General features: G+C 36.4%; 1 protein-coding gene across 1 annotated transcript in view; it reads right to left on the reverse strand.

Moving 5' to 3' along the window:
* Positions 1–18,689, reverse strand: part of RGS20 (regulator of G protein signaling 20) — a 95,950-nt gene that overhangs the window by 26,004 nt on the left and 51,257 nt on the right. Inside the window, exon 2 of the mRNA XM_074200103.1 lies at positions 2,883–3,031. Coding sequence (XP_074056204.1) covers positions 2,883–3,031 — 149 coding nt within the window. The remainder of the gene's footprint in view (positions 1–2,882; positions 3,032–18,689) is intronic.

Below are 18,689 nucleotides of genomic sequence, written 5' to 3' on the forward strand. Positions count from 1 at the left end.
CTTGATATTTAAAATATTTTCTGAGCTCTTCCAATAGCTCTTCCAATGATTTAGTCAGCCTCTTCATATATACTGGAATCTTATTATGATGGAGATGTTGGAAGACAGATTACTATCTACTTTAAAAGTCTGGTGGATCAAGTTTTGCTGTATAGAATGGAGATATGGATTACATGAATTGACTCCTAGAAATTCTAAATCTATAATAAAGAATCATATTAATGTGTCTCTCAACAGATATCTAGGCTATTTTCCAATTATAACAATATTGAATAAGTAAATCTGCAATCAGAATTTTTGATTATGTTTGATACTTTGATTTTAATTTTGCAGAGTTTAATATAACAAAAAGATGTTTAAAATCTAATTATTTAGTCTTCACACAGAATTGAATATAATAGTCTGTTACAGGTAAATTTTATGTCATATTATTTTTTAATTTTTTTTGCAAGGCAAATGGGGTTAAGTGGCTTGCCGAAGGCTGCACAGCTAGGTAATTATCAAGTGTCTGAGACCAGATTTGAATCCAGGTACTCCTGACTCCAGGACTGGTGCTTTATCCACTGTGCCACCTAGCTGCCCTCATATTATTAAATTATAAATGTAATTAAAAGCCAAGTCAATGATATATAAGGTCCCTTGGAACTCTAACTCAATACTTATAAGCCTAATAATATGACTATAGAACTCAATTTTTTGTTTGTTTAGACCTGTTATGCCATATGTATAGAGACTTCATAGTGAGGAAATGCCTTCTTTCTATCAACAGATCAATAACTATATCGTAACTGATAATTTTTGATAGTAATCTGGGGCATGAAAGTACATAAATTACTTGCCCAAGGTTACATAGCCACATGTCAGAAGTAGGTCCTAATGCAGGTTGTACTGACTTTGTTTGAACCTGTACTCACTTTATCATATTCTGAAAATATAAGCACATTACTGTGCAGTTCAGTGAGAACCCTGGCACCTTGAACCAGTACTTTGAGAGTATATTAAAAAAATACTGCAGCCTCTTTCACCATAATAAAAGCCATCTCTAAGTTATTTCATTCTAGCTCCAAATAATTACTATGGTTCCACTCAACTATACTACTGAACTGAATAGTGTTGTTTTTAAACGAAGGAAGCTTAGCTAATTGTTTAACTCAATTATTAAAATTTTCAAACTCAGCATTTTGATGAAAAAATACTTTTAGGTTCTCCTGGTTTTCTTTTCAAATAAGAGCCAACATTTTATAAGAAAGAAACCAGACTGTGAAGTAGTATCTATTATGTTGATGTGCTACTGACATTTTAAAGAAAATGACTTTTCTCCATTAGATGTATCATAAATATTAATGTTTTTCTACCAAGAGGTGCAAGAGAAAAACACAATGGAATAAGATTTTCTCAGATTCCTATTATTCTATAAGAATATTTTGTTAAACATTAAATAAATGAATGCATTTCTACACTTCTGCTCAGCCTATTTTTTTGCTTGACAGTCATTCAACTTTACTCTTTGAAGTTTTGGAGTTATTATAAGGGATTTGCAAATACAATTTTAAATAATGTGATATTTGATGAAATTGTATCTTTAGAACTATGACACTATGTAACTGAACTAATTAAAGAGCATCACATTTTCTAACTATTTTAAAATTTTGAATTCACTCATATTTCACATTTGCTTCAGATGACACACCACCAGAATATTCACACAGTAATTTCTAGTCATGTACTAGAACTGTACATAAAGAAATGCATGGTTCATGTACACATGTATGGACACAGGTACACTCGTACATATCTAATACCATATACATGTAGATATTTACACATATCCTCACATATATCTGTATGTTTGTTATGATAAAATGTATATTTGACCTTTTTTTTCTTACTGAATATTTAGAACATTTTATTAAACTAGCTGAATTGGCCACTTCTCTATCATATAAAAATAGCCAAAATAAGTCTCAGTAAGAGCATGTTATCAGTGTGGGATATTGGAAAGATCATTGTCATTTGGAGCTGAGAAGATCTGGATTCCAATGAGTGGCTTTGGGAAAGTCACTTTATCTCTTTAGGCCTTCTCTATAAAATGAAAGGGTTAATCTAGATTATCTGTAAGATCAAATAGTGATATAAATTCAATGAATGAGATGAGGAATATTCAATAATTATATGCAGCTGATTTTATCTACTTAATATATAAAAGTTTGCAAAAATTTTATTAGCACAATAATACATTTTCCTTTAATTTGAAAACATAGGTAGCAATTTCTCCAAAACTTTAATGGTGACAAAAAAAAGATTCTGCATAATTCTCCATTCCATAACTCAAACATTCCAATTAAGACTATATGTCTATCAATGACACAACATCCATCAACATAAGGTTCTTTACTATAAATCATATATGCTTTTCTCTCTCCATTTTAAATAGTTTATTTCTGAATTCATTTTCATGGTGGGGAGAGAAATAATAGCTTTTGGCATTCTCTTTCTCCATGAAATCTTTATCAGCTTCAGACCACACTAATCTGCTTCTTTATTTCCTGTCTTCACCTAGCACTTCATTTTTGTAACAAGATTTTGCATTTGATTATACATGAACTCACATTGTTCTTCAGTTGCTTCATAAAGGTAAATTTTATCTCCTTACACATCAGTGTAGAATGTAAGCCCCTTAATGGTAAGAACCATTACAATGGTAATCTATTTCTTTGGTATCCTTCATCATACCTAGTATCAGTTAGGCATCATAGCTAGCATTGTATCTAGTTATCAGTTAGTGATAATAAAAATATTTAATTAAATTAAGCTGTATGAATTTGTTTTATTCTGGGGTGCTGCACCACAAGCAGTGTGAATGTAGAAGTTGGAAAACATACCATGAACAGCTACAACAACAGCACCAACAGAAGCAACAGGCATTAGAGGCTCTATTTCCCACTTCGTGTTGACTTGGAGTACAGTCTGTTGTTTCCTGAGGCACTGACAGCTGCCGTTTACGCATCTCCATCCGCTCTGATCCCATGGACTGCAAAAGTAATAATGAAAATGGGGAAATTTACTATGGGACAGTACTAGGGATAAACCTGTTTTGCCCAATGCATATATATATATATATAAAATCCTTTACTTGGAAGACAAAGGCTTAAGAAATCCTAAACAAATTTGAGATGACTTATTGCTGATATATGGACCATGGAGAGGATATTGGAATGGAGGAGAGTCATAGTTTTTTTTACTTTTCCAGAATTGGTGATGATGTTTGTCCTTTATTCTCAAAGAAGCCCATTTCATCAGGAAGGTTACGCCTTGACATGCATCACATGAGTGAGGGGGTACTGTGCTAAGTCACCAGTCTCACCTTCTCCTCTGGGTCCAGTGGCCAGATATGAATCAGGATGATCACTGGATGCAAGGCAATCAGGGTTAAGTGACATGGCCAAAGTCACACAGCTAAGTAAGCATCCGAGTTTAGATTTGAACTCAGGTCCTCCTGACTTCAGGGTCAGTACCCAAAATTATAGACTACTCAGAACCCCAAAGAGAGGAGAGGAGAACAGTAATAAGAGTCCTCTGTTAAGGGTTATAGCACCAACTCTTTCTATAATGGCAGGTGCTGAGGAAATTTCAGTGACCTAAAGGGATTGTTCTATAGTTGTCTTTCTGTCAGAAAAAAAATCCACAAATATTTCCCAAATGAAAGCTGTCCTTTCTTGAGTCAGAATGAGATGGAGGGGAACTTAGATAGAGGTCATAAAGTCAAAATTCAAAATTATTATAATAAGTAAACTGAGACCCAATAACTAAATGATTTCCTTTTTCCATAGCTCTTTAGCTGCAGTTCTAACTTCAGAATTCAAGGCTCCTCCCCGCCCAATCTAGTATTCTTACCACTACAAGAATCCTGGTGCTGCAGAGAAAGTGAACTATTGTATATAAACTTGAGACTGCCAAATAATTGAACAAACCACAATTAGTTAATAATGGAAGGAGAGGCATCTAGACTGGAAATTTCTTTCATGTAGGGAACTCCTTGTACTGATGAAGTTTGATAACCCATCTATAATTTATAGTTTTAGATATTTGCCTGCACTTTTAAGTGACTTGCCTGTAATCACACAACTAACATATATCAGAGGTTGGAACCCAGATCTTTCTGAATCCAAGGTCTACCTGCTATCACCTGTATCATATCACTTGGCTTTCATTTTTTCCATTACCTAGATTCAATTAACTTAAAGAATGATTCAGAAGCAGCTAGGTGGCACAATGAATAATGCATTGGCCCTGGCATCGGAAAAACCTGAGTTCAAATCCAACCTCAGACACTAAATAATTGTCTAGGTGTGTGACCTTGGGCAAGTCATTTAACCCCATTGCCTTAAATTAAAAAAAATTTTAAAAGGAATGATTTATGTTTTATAACACTTCAATGTAAATGATTATCAATCAAGGGAAATACTACTTGTTTAAATTACCACCCATTTCTCACAGAGTACCTACATTCTTTTTCAATGCACAATATCCCCAGAAAGGTGATTGTGAGTTTTTTCTAAAATTTTCTAAAATTCCCAATTTGTTAATAACCAAATCTGATGATCTTTTAACATTTTGAATCTGACTTATCTGCTGCATTTGATGCTATTTAGTAATTCCTCAGATTCTCCTTTCTGAGCTGTCATGACATTACTTTTTTATTATTTTTCTATGTATTGACCTTTTTTCAGTTTTCTTTGCTGGCTTGTGATCCATATCATAGCTCCAAAAGGTGTATGTATCCCAAGGTTCTTCCAGAGATCCATTTCAATGCTTTCTTTTGGAGACGTCATCAGCTCTTATTTATTATTATTTTTATCAGTAACTCACCAATCTAATTGAATCTCTCTCTTGAACTTCAATCACCTATTGGACATTTCAGACTGGATCTCATACACATCTTTTCCAGAACAGAACTAAATATCTTTGCTCTCAAATCAGCTTCTCTTCTAGATCCCCCCTTTCTATCAAAGACACCACCATTATTCTCAGGTTCATAAACCTAATATTATACTCAATTCTTCCCTCTCATTCCACACGTTTGCAATTGGTTGCTAAATCTTGCTGTTTCTACTTCCACAATACCTCTTTTGTCTACCCCCATTTTCTCTATTCTCATTGCTCCCATCTTAGTGGTGGACCTTATCATCTCTCACCTGGATTATTGCAATGGTCTCTTAAATTGTGGTATATGAATGTTATAGAAAACTATTGTTTTATAAGAAACTATGAGGAATGGGATTTCAGAACAGCATGGAAAGCGTGGAAAGGCTTGTATAAACTGATGCTGAGTAAAGTGAACAGAACCCGAAGAGCATTATACAGCAATACAGGGATCAACTATGTTGGACTTGATCATTTCTGCAGCACAATAATCAAAGACCATACTCAAGGACTTGTGTTGAAAAACACCATTCGTATATACAGAGAAGAAATTGTGGAGTTTAAATGTAGACCAAAAATTTACTATTTTTAATTTTTAAAAAAGTTGTCATATGAATTGTCATTTTTTCCTATTTTCCCCCTTCTGTTTGGATGTGTCTTCTTTTGCAACAAGATTAATATATCTATGTTTAGATTGTTATAAATATAGAGCCTATATTACATTGCTTTCTGACAGGGGGAGAGGGGAAGTAAGAAAGGGAGAAAAATGTAAAAAAAATGATAGTTGAAAACTCACACTATATATAGTTAGAAGAATAAAGAAATTTTTAAAAGCCTGAAAAAAAAAGAAATCATGTAGATGAACTTCAAAAAAGCCTGTAAAGACTTTCATGAACTGATGGTGAATAAGGTGAGCAGGATCAAGAGAACACTGTACAAATTAACAGTAACACTGTGAGATGATCAATTATGATATGATAGATTCAGCTCTTCTCAGCTTTTCAGTGATCAGGGACAGCTTAAAGGACAGAGAAGAAACTATGGACTTTGAAAGTAGGCCAAAGAATACTATGTTCACTTTTAAAAACTTCTTTTATGTTTTTTTCTCTCTTTCTCATGGTTATTTCCTCTTTAGTTCTAATTCTACTTTCACAATATGACTAATGTGGAAATAAGCTAAATATGATTAAATATGTACAACTTATATCAGATTGCTCACTGCCACGGGAAGGGGGGGTGAAATTCAGAAATGTGGAACTCAGAAGATTATAAATCGGTCAATGTTGAAGACTTGGCTTGTGATAGGAAAAAATGAAATAATATATTATAAAAATTGGTCAGGGGCAACTAGGTGGTGCAGTGGATAGAGCACTGGCCCTGGAGTCAGGAAGATATGAATTCAAATGTGACCTCAGACACTTCATAATTGCCGTGCTTTGTGACCTTGGGCAAGTCACTTAACCCCATTGCCTTAACTAAATAAAATTAAAAATTGGTCTCTTCATCAAGACTCTCCCAATTTCAATCCGTTTTCCATATGGTGTCCCGAGTGATTTTCCTAAGCCCAGACCTGACCGTGTCTGCCTCCCTTTTACTTAGTAAACTCCAGGGGGCTCCTTACTGTTTCTCTGTTTAGCATTTACAACCCTTCACAATCTGGTCCCAAATAATCTTTCAAATCTTGTGCATTATGGTACTCTGTGATAAAGACAGATTTACTTTCTCCCTGTTCTTCATTGATATTTTATCTTTCCCATACTCTAAACCTGCAATACACTTCTTCCTTCCCTCCACTTCCTAAAATACTTTTTCTTTCAAGACACAGCTCTAGTACTACCTTCTAACATAACCTATCCCCTCAACTGCTAGTTCCTTCCTCCCAAACTACCATTTATTTAATTAGTTTATATTTATTTGATTTTTAAAATATTATTCTGCCATATACTGATATTTATACTTTCTCCCCTGTTAGAATGGAAATTAATTGTGAGTATGGATTATTAATTTCTTTGAATTTATATGCCTTGGTATAGTTTCTGACACATGATAGGTACTAAATAAATGTTTGCTAATTTATTGCTGTTTAATTGATGAGGATTATGTGTCAAACCTGAGAACAATGAAGGAAAACAGTAACTCCTCAACTGCATAGGAAGGTTTTACAAAACAGACAGAAATTCATAAACTATTTAAAGAAAGGTACCTTGGCAGACACAAAAAATACATTTATTGAATGTTTACTACATGGCACTATATTTTTATATCCTACTTTGGAAAAGGTTGAGTGGCCCCACTTTGGAGAAGGTGGGTGTGGTTCTTCATGACAAGTTCAGGGTTCATAAAGGGATAGGATTTCAGATGCTATTTAAACAATGAAAAAGAGGTGGCTTAGCAGACAGATGGAAATGGTAGCTGTGGTTGTAGGGAGGGATCAACCAACACCTTTATTGAATGTTTATTATAGGCAAAGCCCTATATTTTGTTTGTGGCCCTACTCTGATGAAGGATGTTTGTCGAAATAAATTGTTGAAATGTCGGATTAAAGAAAGTTGGATGTGGGATGAACAATGAGAGGAGACATTGAGTTGTTGTTCCCAAAGGATTCATTTAAAACACTTAGATTCAATTCAACAGAAATTTATTTTTGAGATGGTAGACTGGTATATCCTGTTATAACACTTTGAAATATCTCAGATGAGCTTTACAGCAAAGAGAAATCAGTAAGAAATTTATCAAAGGGGTAGCTAGGTGATGCAGTGAATAGAACACCAGTCCTGGAGTCAGGAGGTCCTGAGTTCAAATCCAGTATCAGATACTTATAAATTATCTAGTTGTGTGATCTTGGGCAAGTCACTTGACCCCATTGCCTTGCAAAAAAAAAAACCTAATAAAAAAGAACTTTATGAAAAACATCTTATGTTATGGATGAATGTGAAAGTTTTGGCATCAACTTCTTTGTGAATACCTACCTGCTATATTTTTTCCTTTGCCTTGTGAGCTCTGGATTTTGGGCTTGGTATTCCTGACTTTTCCGTTTGGGACTCCTTTCAGGAAATGATCAATGGATTCTTTCTATCTTTTCTTTTCTTCTGCTATGTGATGCTAATAGATCTGGGCACTTTTCATTTATGATTTCTTGAAATATAGTATCCTGGCTTTTTTTTGTCAAGAACTTCAGGAAATACAATTATATCTCCCTTTTCCTGTTTTTAGATCAGTTTTCTTTATTAATAATAAATTTCTTAATAAATTTTCTTTTATTTTATCATATTTAGAGTTTTTTCTAATATTTTTAGCTCTCTGTGAAGTAATTGATTTCTATTTGAGTTATTCTAGTTTTCAAGAATCCATTTATTCAACAAGGTTGACAGCTTTCTGTTCTAAGCTACTTATTCTCCCTCCAATTCTTTCCTCCAAATAACTTATTTAATTTTTAATCTTCATTTCTTCTAAGTATTCATGAAGCCTGTGGAGAATCCATTTTTACTTGTAGGTCTTTACTTATAGCTTTTATGGAGTCTATTAGATCTATAATAATTTTTGATACTGGATGCATTTTCCTTTATTCACTCAGTTCTCTCCTGAAAGCGGACTTTGGGTAGGACCAGGCTCCATATCCCCTGCAATGTTTTAAGGTGGGAATCAGCCTTGTTTGTCCTCCATCTGGAATTCAGGATGTTGACCTTCATCTCCTGGAAGTAGGCTTTGCTGATCTTTGAGGTTGAATGTTATTTTCAGGGCCATCGTTGGCTTTTCAGAACAGAGTGTAAGGCACTGGGGTGCACTGATCTGAACACTCATAGCAGATCTTTGTCTATTGTATGATAGCTCCCTGGAACTTCCAAAGTTTCTGACCATCTTTGGACTTATTTTGGAGAATCCTGAATCCTTGATGCCTCTGGACAGAAAACTTTGAAGTTTCCAAGTTTCTCTGTCTTGTCTCAGTCATTCAGGGAAGTTAACCTTCACTAGCACTGATTATATTGGTAGTTTCCTTTTCTATTGTCTTTATGGAAAAGTAGTAATTACCGTAATTATTCATTGGATTTCTTGATATTTATTTGGACTGGGTTTTGCTGGAATAGGTATTTGGGAGTGGAACAATGTCTCCTGAAGTAGTCATCTTGGCCATAAATCTCAAAGAATTTTTTTTTTAGATTTTTGCAAAGCAATGGGGTTAAGTGGCTTGCCCAAGGCCACACAGCTAGGTAATTAGAAAGTGTCTGAGGCCAGATTTGAACTCAGGTACTCCTGACTCCAGGGCTGGTGCTCTATTCACTGCTCCACCTAGCCGCCCCTCAAAGAATTTTTTTAAGAAAAAAAGAGGAAGAAAAAAACCACCAAATAAATCAACATATTGAAAAAAAACCACCCACATTACTGTTCTCCATTCAAGAATCACCCACTTTGGGGGTGGCTAGGTGGTATAGTGGATAAAGCACCGGCCTTGGAGTCAGCAGTACCTGGGTTCAAATCCGGTCTCAGACACTTAATAATTACCTAGCTGTGTGGCCTTGGGCAAACCACTTAACCCCATTTGCCTTGCAAAGATATATATATATATATATATATATATATATATATATATATATATGTAAAGAATCACCAACTTCAAAAGAGTAGAGGCCAGTATCTTCTCATTTGTCATCTTTGGAGACAAGTGTGATCTTTTTTTTCATTTTGTAACATTCATTTTTTATTATTATTTTGTGGTTGTTGGTCTTTCCACTTTCATTGTTGTAGTTACTGTGTAGTAAATCTGCTTACTTCATTTTATAATTTATAATTTATAATTTCTATGCTTCTCCGTATTCATCATATTTGTTATTTCTAACAGAATAGTAATTTTCTATTGCATTTAGGTATCACAAATGACTTAGAAATTTCAATGGTAATGTTAGTCATGACCTAATATTCACTGTACTACCGACAAACTAAATATATTATATAAAACTTCATTTAATATCTAGTTGACTCTAGGCAATAGTTAATGAAAATTGGTTTAATGGGCATGACCCCATTCCCTACAATGTAAGTTCCAGTTCCAGCACCAAGAGAAGTGCAAGGACAGTTGTTGCAAGGGATCCTAGGCTCTTCCCAGATAAAGAGAGCAGTGACCACACCTATCCCTATATCACACCACCTTGGAAACATCAAATACTTTCAGACTCCCAGAACTAGCTCTGGAAACAGTAGTACAAAAGCCCTGAGGCTTTATTACCTCCCCATCCCTAACATGAACTTCAAAGTCAAGAAACAGGGTAGAGGGTGGCTAGGTGGCGCAGCGGATAGAGCACTGGCCCTGGAGTCAGGAGTACCTGAGTTCAAATCTAGTCTCAGACACTTAATAATTACCTAGCTTTGTGGCCTTGGGCAAGCCACTTAACCCCATTGCCTTGTAAAAAAAAAAGGAAAAAAAAGAAAGAAACAGGGTAGAAAAATGAGCAAACAGGAACAACAAGAACTTAACGATAAAAACTACTATGGTGACAGGGAAGAGCAAGACACCATCTCAGAAGAAAACAATATGAAAAATCTCTATAAACAAAGCCTCAAAAAATGGTAATTGGATACAATCCCATAAAGAATTACTGAAGCTGGGGGTGGAGCCAAGATGGTGACAAGAAGGGATCCAGTCTTAGGAGCTCTCTGATAAAACTCATCAGCTAAGGACTCTAACTAAACTTTTGAGAGACAGAACCCACAAAGGGACCCAGTGAAGCAGTTCTCCTACTCAAGCTAACCTGGAAAAGAGCAGAAAGGCTTTGCTCCCCGGGGTGCAGCATAGGAGACTCCCCCGCTGCTGTGAGCCATGGCTCCCAGCACCCTGGGGCTGCCTCCGGGAGGCTGAAGTTCTTTTGCTGTGGCAGGCCACCCCTCTGGCAGGCCACCCCTCTGGGCACAAAGTGGGGGAACAGCGGGGGACCTCTGCCAGAGCGAGCACGTGGAGCCCAGCCATCAGGATACACAGCCAGCAGCTTGGTCTTTCTACAGCCCAGATCCAGAAACAGAAGCAGGCAGAACCGGTAAGCAGGAGCCTCCAGGGCATGAGCCCATTGAGCTGAGGGAGGGGAGTGAAGAGAGACTGCAGAGCTCTGTCCTCTATCCCTGGAACAGGACTCTAGGGCTCTGACCACATTCAGATTCTGATCGCAGTCTAGGCCCCCCCCATAGAACAGCAGCCCCCCCCACCTCAGCCCCATGGCAGAGGGGGGGTGAATCTGGTCATTCACAGACCAGGAGGGAGGACAGAGCCTCACACACTGAGATCCTTGTGGGAGTGTCCCAAAAGCTCGGGAAGCACCCCAAAAACAGGTCCAGGCTGGGAAAATGAGCAAGCAGAGAAAAAAGAGGAAGACCATTGAGAAATATTTTGCATATGAGCCCAAGAAGGATCAAAACACTCAGTCTGAAGATGAGGAAGCACAAGCTCCTGCATCTAAAGACTCCAAGAAAAAACAGAAATTGGGCTCAGGCTATAACAGAGCTCAAAAAAGACTTTGAAAATCAAATGAGGGAGTTGGAAGAAAAACTGGGAAAAGAAAGGAGAGAGATGCAGGAAAAACATGAAAATGAAGTCAGCAGCTTAGTCAAGGAAATCCAAAAAAATGCTGAAGAAAATAGCATGCTAAGAACCAGCTTAGGTCAAATGGATAAAACAGTTCAAAAAGTTATTGAGGAGAAGGATGCCTTAAAAAGCAAAATTGGCCAGATGGAAAAAGAGATAAGAAAACTCTCTGAGGAGAACAAATCCTTCAGACAAAGAATAGAATTCAGGGAGATTGGTGAATTTACCAGAAATCAGGAATCAATACTTCAAAACCAAAAAAAAGTGAAAAATTAGAAGAAAATGTGAAATATCTCATTGGAAAAACAACTGATATGGAAAACAGACTTAGGAAAGATAATTTAAAAATTATTGGAATACCTGAAAGTCATGATCAGGAAAAGAGCCTTGACATCATTTTCAAAGAATTATTACAGGAAAATTGCCCTGATATCCTAGAAGCAGAGGGCAAAATAGAAATGGAGAGAATCCACTGATCCCCCAGAGAAAGAGATCCCAAAAAACCAACCCCCAGGAATATTATAGCCAAGTTCCAGAACTCCCAAGTCAAAGAGAAAATATTACAAGCAGCCAGAAGGACACAGTTCAAATATTGTGGAGCTGCAGTCATGATCACACAGGAATTAGCAGCAACTACATTGAAAGCTCATAGGGCTTGGAATATAATATACCAGAAGGCAAAAGAGCTTAGAATGCAGCCAAGAATGAACTACCCAGCAAGGCTGAATGTCCTCTTCCAGGGAAAAAGATGGACTTTCAATGAACCAGGGGAATTTCAAATGTTCCTTTTGGAATGGCCAGAGCTGAACAGAAGGTTTGATCTTCAGATACAGGACTCAGGTGAAGCATGAAGATTGGAAGAGAGGGGGAAAATATGAGGGACTTAATGATGATGAACTGCATGTATTCCTGCATAGAAAAAATGACACTGATAATACTCATATGAACCTTTTCAGTTAATAGAGCAGGTAGAGGGAGCTTTTATACTTGAAGCACAGGAGAAAGCTGAATTTGAAGATAAAATATGGTGTAAAAATGGAGTCAATAGAAAAAAAAAGGGAAATGTAATGGGAGAAAGAAAAAGGAGAGGGGGAATAGGCCAAGATATTTCATATAATAAGTTTTTTTTCTTTATTACAATGAGCTATTGCAGTGATATGGAAGGGGGGAGGCAAGGGGGAAATGAGGGAACCTTTGCTCTCATCAGAGATGGCTAGGAGAGGAAACAGCAAATATACTCAATGGGGTATAGACCTCTGGAGTAAGAAGGAGGGGGGGAGCAGGGGGAAGGGGTGGGGATGTGAATAAAGGAGGAGAGGATGGACCATGGGGGCAGAGTGGTCAGATGTAACACATTTTCTTTTTTACTTCTTGCAAGGGACTGGGATTGGAAGGCCTGTCCAGGCCCATAGGGCCTGGATTCTGGGCCTAAGGGGTGGTATGGGGGCTCAGGGCCTCGTGGCCCCAGGATCAAGGATCTGTCTGCTGCGCCACTCAGTGACCCTACAGCAGAGTCAGAGTGAAAGGAGAGAGAAAATATAGTACATGGTAGTGGAGAAATAAGAAAGGAGGGAGTTGTGATCAGCAATGGCAATGTTGGAAAAATATGGAAGCAACTTTTGCGATGGACTTACCATAAAGAATGCGATCCACCTGTGACAGAGTTGGTGTTGGAACAAAGACTGAAGCACATTTTTTATTATTATTATTTGGGGGAGGGTGCAGGGCAAATGGGGCTGGGTGGCCTGCCCGGGGCCACATAGCAGGGTGATCTTTGAGTGTCTGAGGCCGGATTTGGACCCGGGTGATCCTGGCTCAAGGGCCAATGCTCTGTCTGCCACCCAGCCACCCCTACTATTATTGCTATTTTATTTTATTTTGGGTCTTTTTTTTTTCTTCATTTTGGTTTTTGCAGGGCAGTGGGGACCGGGTGGCTTGCATGTCACATGGCTGGGTGATTGTTGGGTCTACGGGGGTGGATGTGGCCTCGGGTGCTCATGGCTCCAGGGCTGGTGCTTCGTCCATTGTGCCACCTGGCCATACCTACAATTATTACTATTATTTTTTTAATTTTAATTTTTTTCCTCTCCCCTTTACTTTATCGCCCAAGCAAGTCTATATTCATGGGGGGAGGGGTATTTTGTTTACTCTTAAACAAGAATATTTTGTTAATGTAAAAAAACATTTGTACAAAATGAGAATTAAAAAATAAAATAAAACAAAACAAAAAAAAGAATTACTGAAGTTAAAGAAATAAAAGTGGTAGCAGAAAAATTGGGAAATGAGTGATGTAAGAAGATTATGAAAAAAAAACCAATTAACAACTTGGTAAAAGAGGCACAAAAAAATACTGAAGAACTTAAAAAGTAGAATTGGCCAAATGGAAGAAGTTGTATAAAAGGCTCACTGAAGAAAATAGCTCCTTAAAAATTAGAATTGTGTAAGTGAAAGCTAATCATTTCATGAAACCCCATGAAACAATAAAATGAAGTCTAAAAAAAATGAAAAAAAGAGAAGAAATTGTGAAAATTTTCATCAGAAAAACAAATGACTTGGAAAATAAATAAAAAGGAGATAATTTAAATTGTTGAACTACCAGTAAGTCATGATCAAAAATAAAGAGCCCAGCATATTTCAAGATATTATAAAGGAAAACTTCCCCAGTATAGTATCCTAGAACTGGAAGATAAAACAAAAATTGAAAGACTTGTCACTTCTTTTTTTGTTTTGTTTTGTTTTTGTTTTTAGGTTTTTGCAAGGCAAATGGTGTTAAGTGGCTTGCCCAAGGCCATACAGCTAGGTAATTATTAAGTGTCTGAGACTGGATTTGAACCCAGGTACTCCTGACTCCAAGGCTGGTGTTTTATCCACTGCGCCACCTAGCTGCCCCCAAATTGTCACTTCTAGAAAGAGATTCCCAAAATGAAAACTCCCAGAAATATTATAGCCAGATTCCAGATCTTCTGGGTCAATGAGAAAATATTATAAACATATAGTAAGAAACAATTCAAATAGTGGAATCACAATCAGACTCACACAATATTTATCAGCTTCCACATTAAAAAAAACAAGAGGGCTTGGAATATGATATACCAGAAGGTAAAGGATCTAGGATTACCCAAGAGTAACCTACTCAGCAAAACTGAATTCAATTCTTCAAGGGGGAAAAAAAAAGGATAATAATGAAATAGAAGACTTTCAAGTACTCCCAATTAAAAACAACTAGAGCTGATTAGAAAATCTGACATTCAAGTACAAGACTGAAAAGAAACATAAAATGGTAAATATGAAAAAGTAATCACAAAGGACTTAATAAAGTTAAAGTGTATACCTTCCTATATGAGAAAATGATTCATTGAATACTTAAGACATTAGGGTAGTTAGAAGGATTCTACATAGAGGGCATGAGTGAGTGTCAATTATATTGGGATGATCCCCCCCCCCCAAAACAAACAAACAAACAAACAAAATAAATAAATAAATAAATAAGTAAATGAAAGAAGTGAAAAAAGGGCATGCACACTGGGAGAAAAGGAGGAAGTAGAATGAAGTTTTTCTCATTTAAAATAGCTTTTATATTGAGGGGGAAATGGGAGGGCAATGATTGAACCTCATTCTCATAAAATTGTTTTAAAGAGGGAAGAATGTATGTATGTAACACACAGTTGGGGAGAGAGAGAGAGAGAGAGAGAGGAGTATAAATAGAAGAAAATAGGTGAGAGAAATACACAATAATTATTATCATATGAATGGAATGAGGTTGAAGTCACTACTCATTTTTTAAAATTATGAAATGCATACTTAGTGTAGCAATGTACTTTAATGGAATTTGGATATCTGAAGGTTATAAAAATTAGGAAACCACTCACAAAATTGATCAGTACTTAAAGTCTAATTAATTGAAAGCTTACTAAATCCCCATAATGATTAGTGATATTATTTAGGAATTATTATAACAAACTGATGAATTGAATTGAGACAGTTTGGAATAATAGAAAAAGCATAAGATCTGAAGTTCAGAAGATCTAGGTCATTTGCTAGTTATATGAGTTTCAGTCATTTATCAGTCATGTCCAACTCTTTGTGACCTCATTTGGAATTTTCTTGGCAAAGATACTGGAGTTATTGCCATTTTCTTTTCTACCACTTTTTACAGATGAAGAAACTGAAGGCAAACAGGGTTAAGTGTGTATAGCTAGTAAATGAATCTTTCTGACTTCAGACCTGTCTCCATCCACTCTATCCATTGTACCACTTAGCTTCCTTGAATGAGTTTAGGCAAATTATTTAACCTTTCTAAACTTTAGTTTCTTTATCTATGAATTGGAAATAATCATATGTATAGTATCGACCTCACAATACTGTTGTTGGAAAAATACTTCGTAAAAATAAATAATAATAATTATTGACTGCATGAGCTAATGATACATACTTTATTAGCTGTACTGAACATTATTTACTTTTCATATATATTTTGATACTTTAAGGAATCATGATCCCTTTACTATCAAAACTCCTTTCAGGGCAGCTAGGTGGTGAGGGGTGGCTAGGTGGCGCAGTGGATAGAGCACTAGCCCTGGAGTCAGGAGTACCTGAGTTCAAATCCAGTCTCAGACCCTTAATAATTAAATAGCTGTATGGTCTTTGGGCAATACTTAACCCTGTTTGCCTTGCGAAAACCTAAAAAACAAAACAAAACAAAAAACCTTCTTTCAATGTTACAGATTACAATTCACTTACACTTCCTTATGCTATACAACTCTTGTGAATGTCCTTTTCTAAATCTTAAAAAAAAAAAGGATTCTTTCAACAGACTGGAGACTTTTCTTCAAATCTTTTAACACTATGTGAATAGTAGACCAGTGCAGATGTTGCCTATCAGTTATTCCTCATTTCTTTTTTTTAATTCTATATTTCCTGGAGAATAATATTGGCTGGCATTTATGTAGTATTTTAAAGTTTGCAAGGCATTTCATATATATATATATATATATGTATTCATAGCACCATATAATATATATATTATAAATATAATATAATATAATTAATATGATATGATATATGATATATTACTTTATATTATCCTTATGACAATTCAGAGATATATTGTTCTTATTCTTATTTTACAGATAAGGAAACTGAGATAAAATGAATAAGCAACTTACTTAGATTCATACAGTTAGTATTTGAAGCAGGATTCAAATCCAGACCTTGTCTATTTCTACTAAAATATACCGCCTCCATAACTTTTATGTCAAGCCTTATTCTTAACACATGGCTAACTGCTGAAGCCTATGTGTACCCATTATCTCTTTTTCCACTGACTTTGGGTTACCAGTTTTCATTCTTTAGATATTGTAGTGGTCCAGTTTTTGTAGTTGTATAGCATTCTTTTTTAAATTTTTTTTATAGTTTTCTCCCTAATCTTGCTTCCTTCTGTCCTCACCCCCTACAGAAGGCAGTCTGTTAGTCTTTATGTTGTTTCCATGGTATACATTGATCTAAGTTGAATGTGGAAAGAGAAATTGTATCCTTAAGAATATGAATACAGTATTGTGCCTGATTGCACTAATGGAATAAACAAGTCTATCAAGGTTGATCATCACCCCCATGTTGCAGGTTGATCATCACCCCCATGTTGCTGCTAGGGTGCACAATGTTCCTCTGGTTCTGCTCATCTCATTCAGCATCAGTCCATGCAAATCTTTTTGGGATTTCCTGAATTCCCATCCCTCCTGGCTTCTAATACAACAATAGTGTTCCATCACATACATATACCACAGTTTGTTAAGCCATTTCTCAATTGAAGGACATTTACTTAGTTTCCAATTCTTTGCCACCATGAACAGAGCTGCTATGAATATTTTTGTACAAGTGATGTATTTTTATATACATTACTAAAATACTCTTAAGAGCAAACATAATACCCCCCCCAAGAACATAGACCCTCATGAGAAATAAAGTAAAGAGGAAAAAAAAATGTGTTTCAGTCTGTGTTCTGATACCATCATCTCTGTCTCAGGTGGAACACATTTTTTTTATGATAAGTCCATCATAAAAGTTACTTCCATATTTTTCTACTGTTGCTGTTGCTGACTGTAATTCCCTCTATCCATTCCTCCCCACGCCCATATTATTTTTTCTTTCTTCTTTCACTCTGTCCCTCTTCTAAAATGTGCTGTAGGGTGACTGAGTAGCGCAGCGGACTGATCACTGGCCCTGGGGCCAAGAGGCCCCAAGCCTACATACCACCCCTGAGATCAGCAACCACCTGGCCCTGTGGTCCCAGACAAGCCACCCAATCCCAACCCCTTGCAAGAAGTAAAAAAGAAAATGTGTTATATCTGACTATTCTCTCCTATGATCTGCCCTCTCCTCTATCACCCACATCTCCACCCTTCTCCCTTTCCTCCTTCTCTCCTTTTTACTTTAGATGTCTATACCCTATTGAGTATGTATGCTGTGTCCTCTCTGAGCCATTTCTGATAACAGTGAAGGTTTCCTCATTCCCCCTGGCCTCCCCTCTTCCATATGATTGCAAAAGCTCAATGTGAATATATATATATACATATATATATATGTATTTGAAATATCTTAGCCTATTCCACCTTTCCTTTCTCTTACTCCCAGTGCATTTCCCTTTTAGTCAGCTCTCTCCTGTGCTTCATCTATAAAAGCTCCTTCTACTTGCTCTATTAAATGAGAAGTTTCATTATGAGTATTATCAGTATCATTTTTCTATGCATGAATACATGCAGTTCATCATCATTAAATCCCTCATATTTTACCCTTCTCCTCCACTCTCTATGCTTCACCTGAGTCCTGTATTTGTAGGTCAAACTTTCTGTTCAACTCTGGTCCTTTCAACAGGAACATTTGAAATTCCCCTGGTTCATTGAAAGTCCATCTTTTCACCTGGAAGAGGATGTTCAGTTTTGCTGGGTAGTTGATTCTCAGTTGCATTCCAAGCTCTTTTGCTTTCTGGAATATTATATTCCAAGCCCTATGGGCCCTTAATGTAGTTGCTGCTAAGTCCTGTGTGATCCTGACTGCAACTCCACAATATTTGAATTGTGTCCTTCTGGCTGCTTGTAATATTTTCTCTTTGACTTGGAAGTTCTGGAACTTTGCTATAATATTCCTGGGGGTTGTTTTTTTAATCTCTTTCCAAGGGGAGATCAGTAGATTTTCTCAATTT

The sequence above is a fragment of the Macrotis lagotis genome, chromosome X, assembly GCF_037893015.1.
Source record: "Macrotis lagotis isolate mMagLag1 chromosome X, bilby.v1.9.chrom.fasta, whole genome shotgun sequence".
Lineage (NCBI taxonomy): Eukaryota > Metazoa > Chordata > Mammalia > Peramelemorphia > Peramelidae > Macrotis > Macrotis lagotis.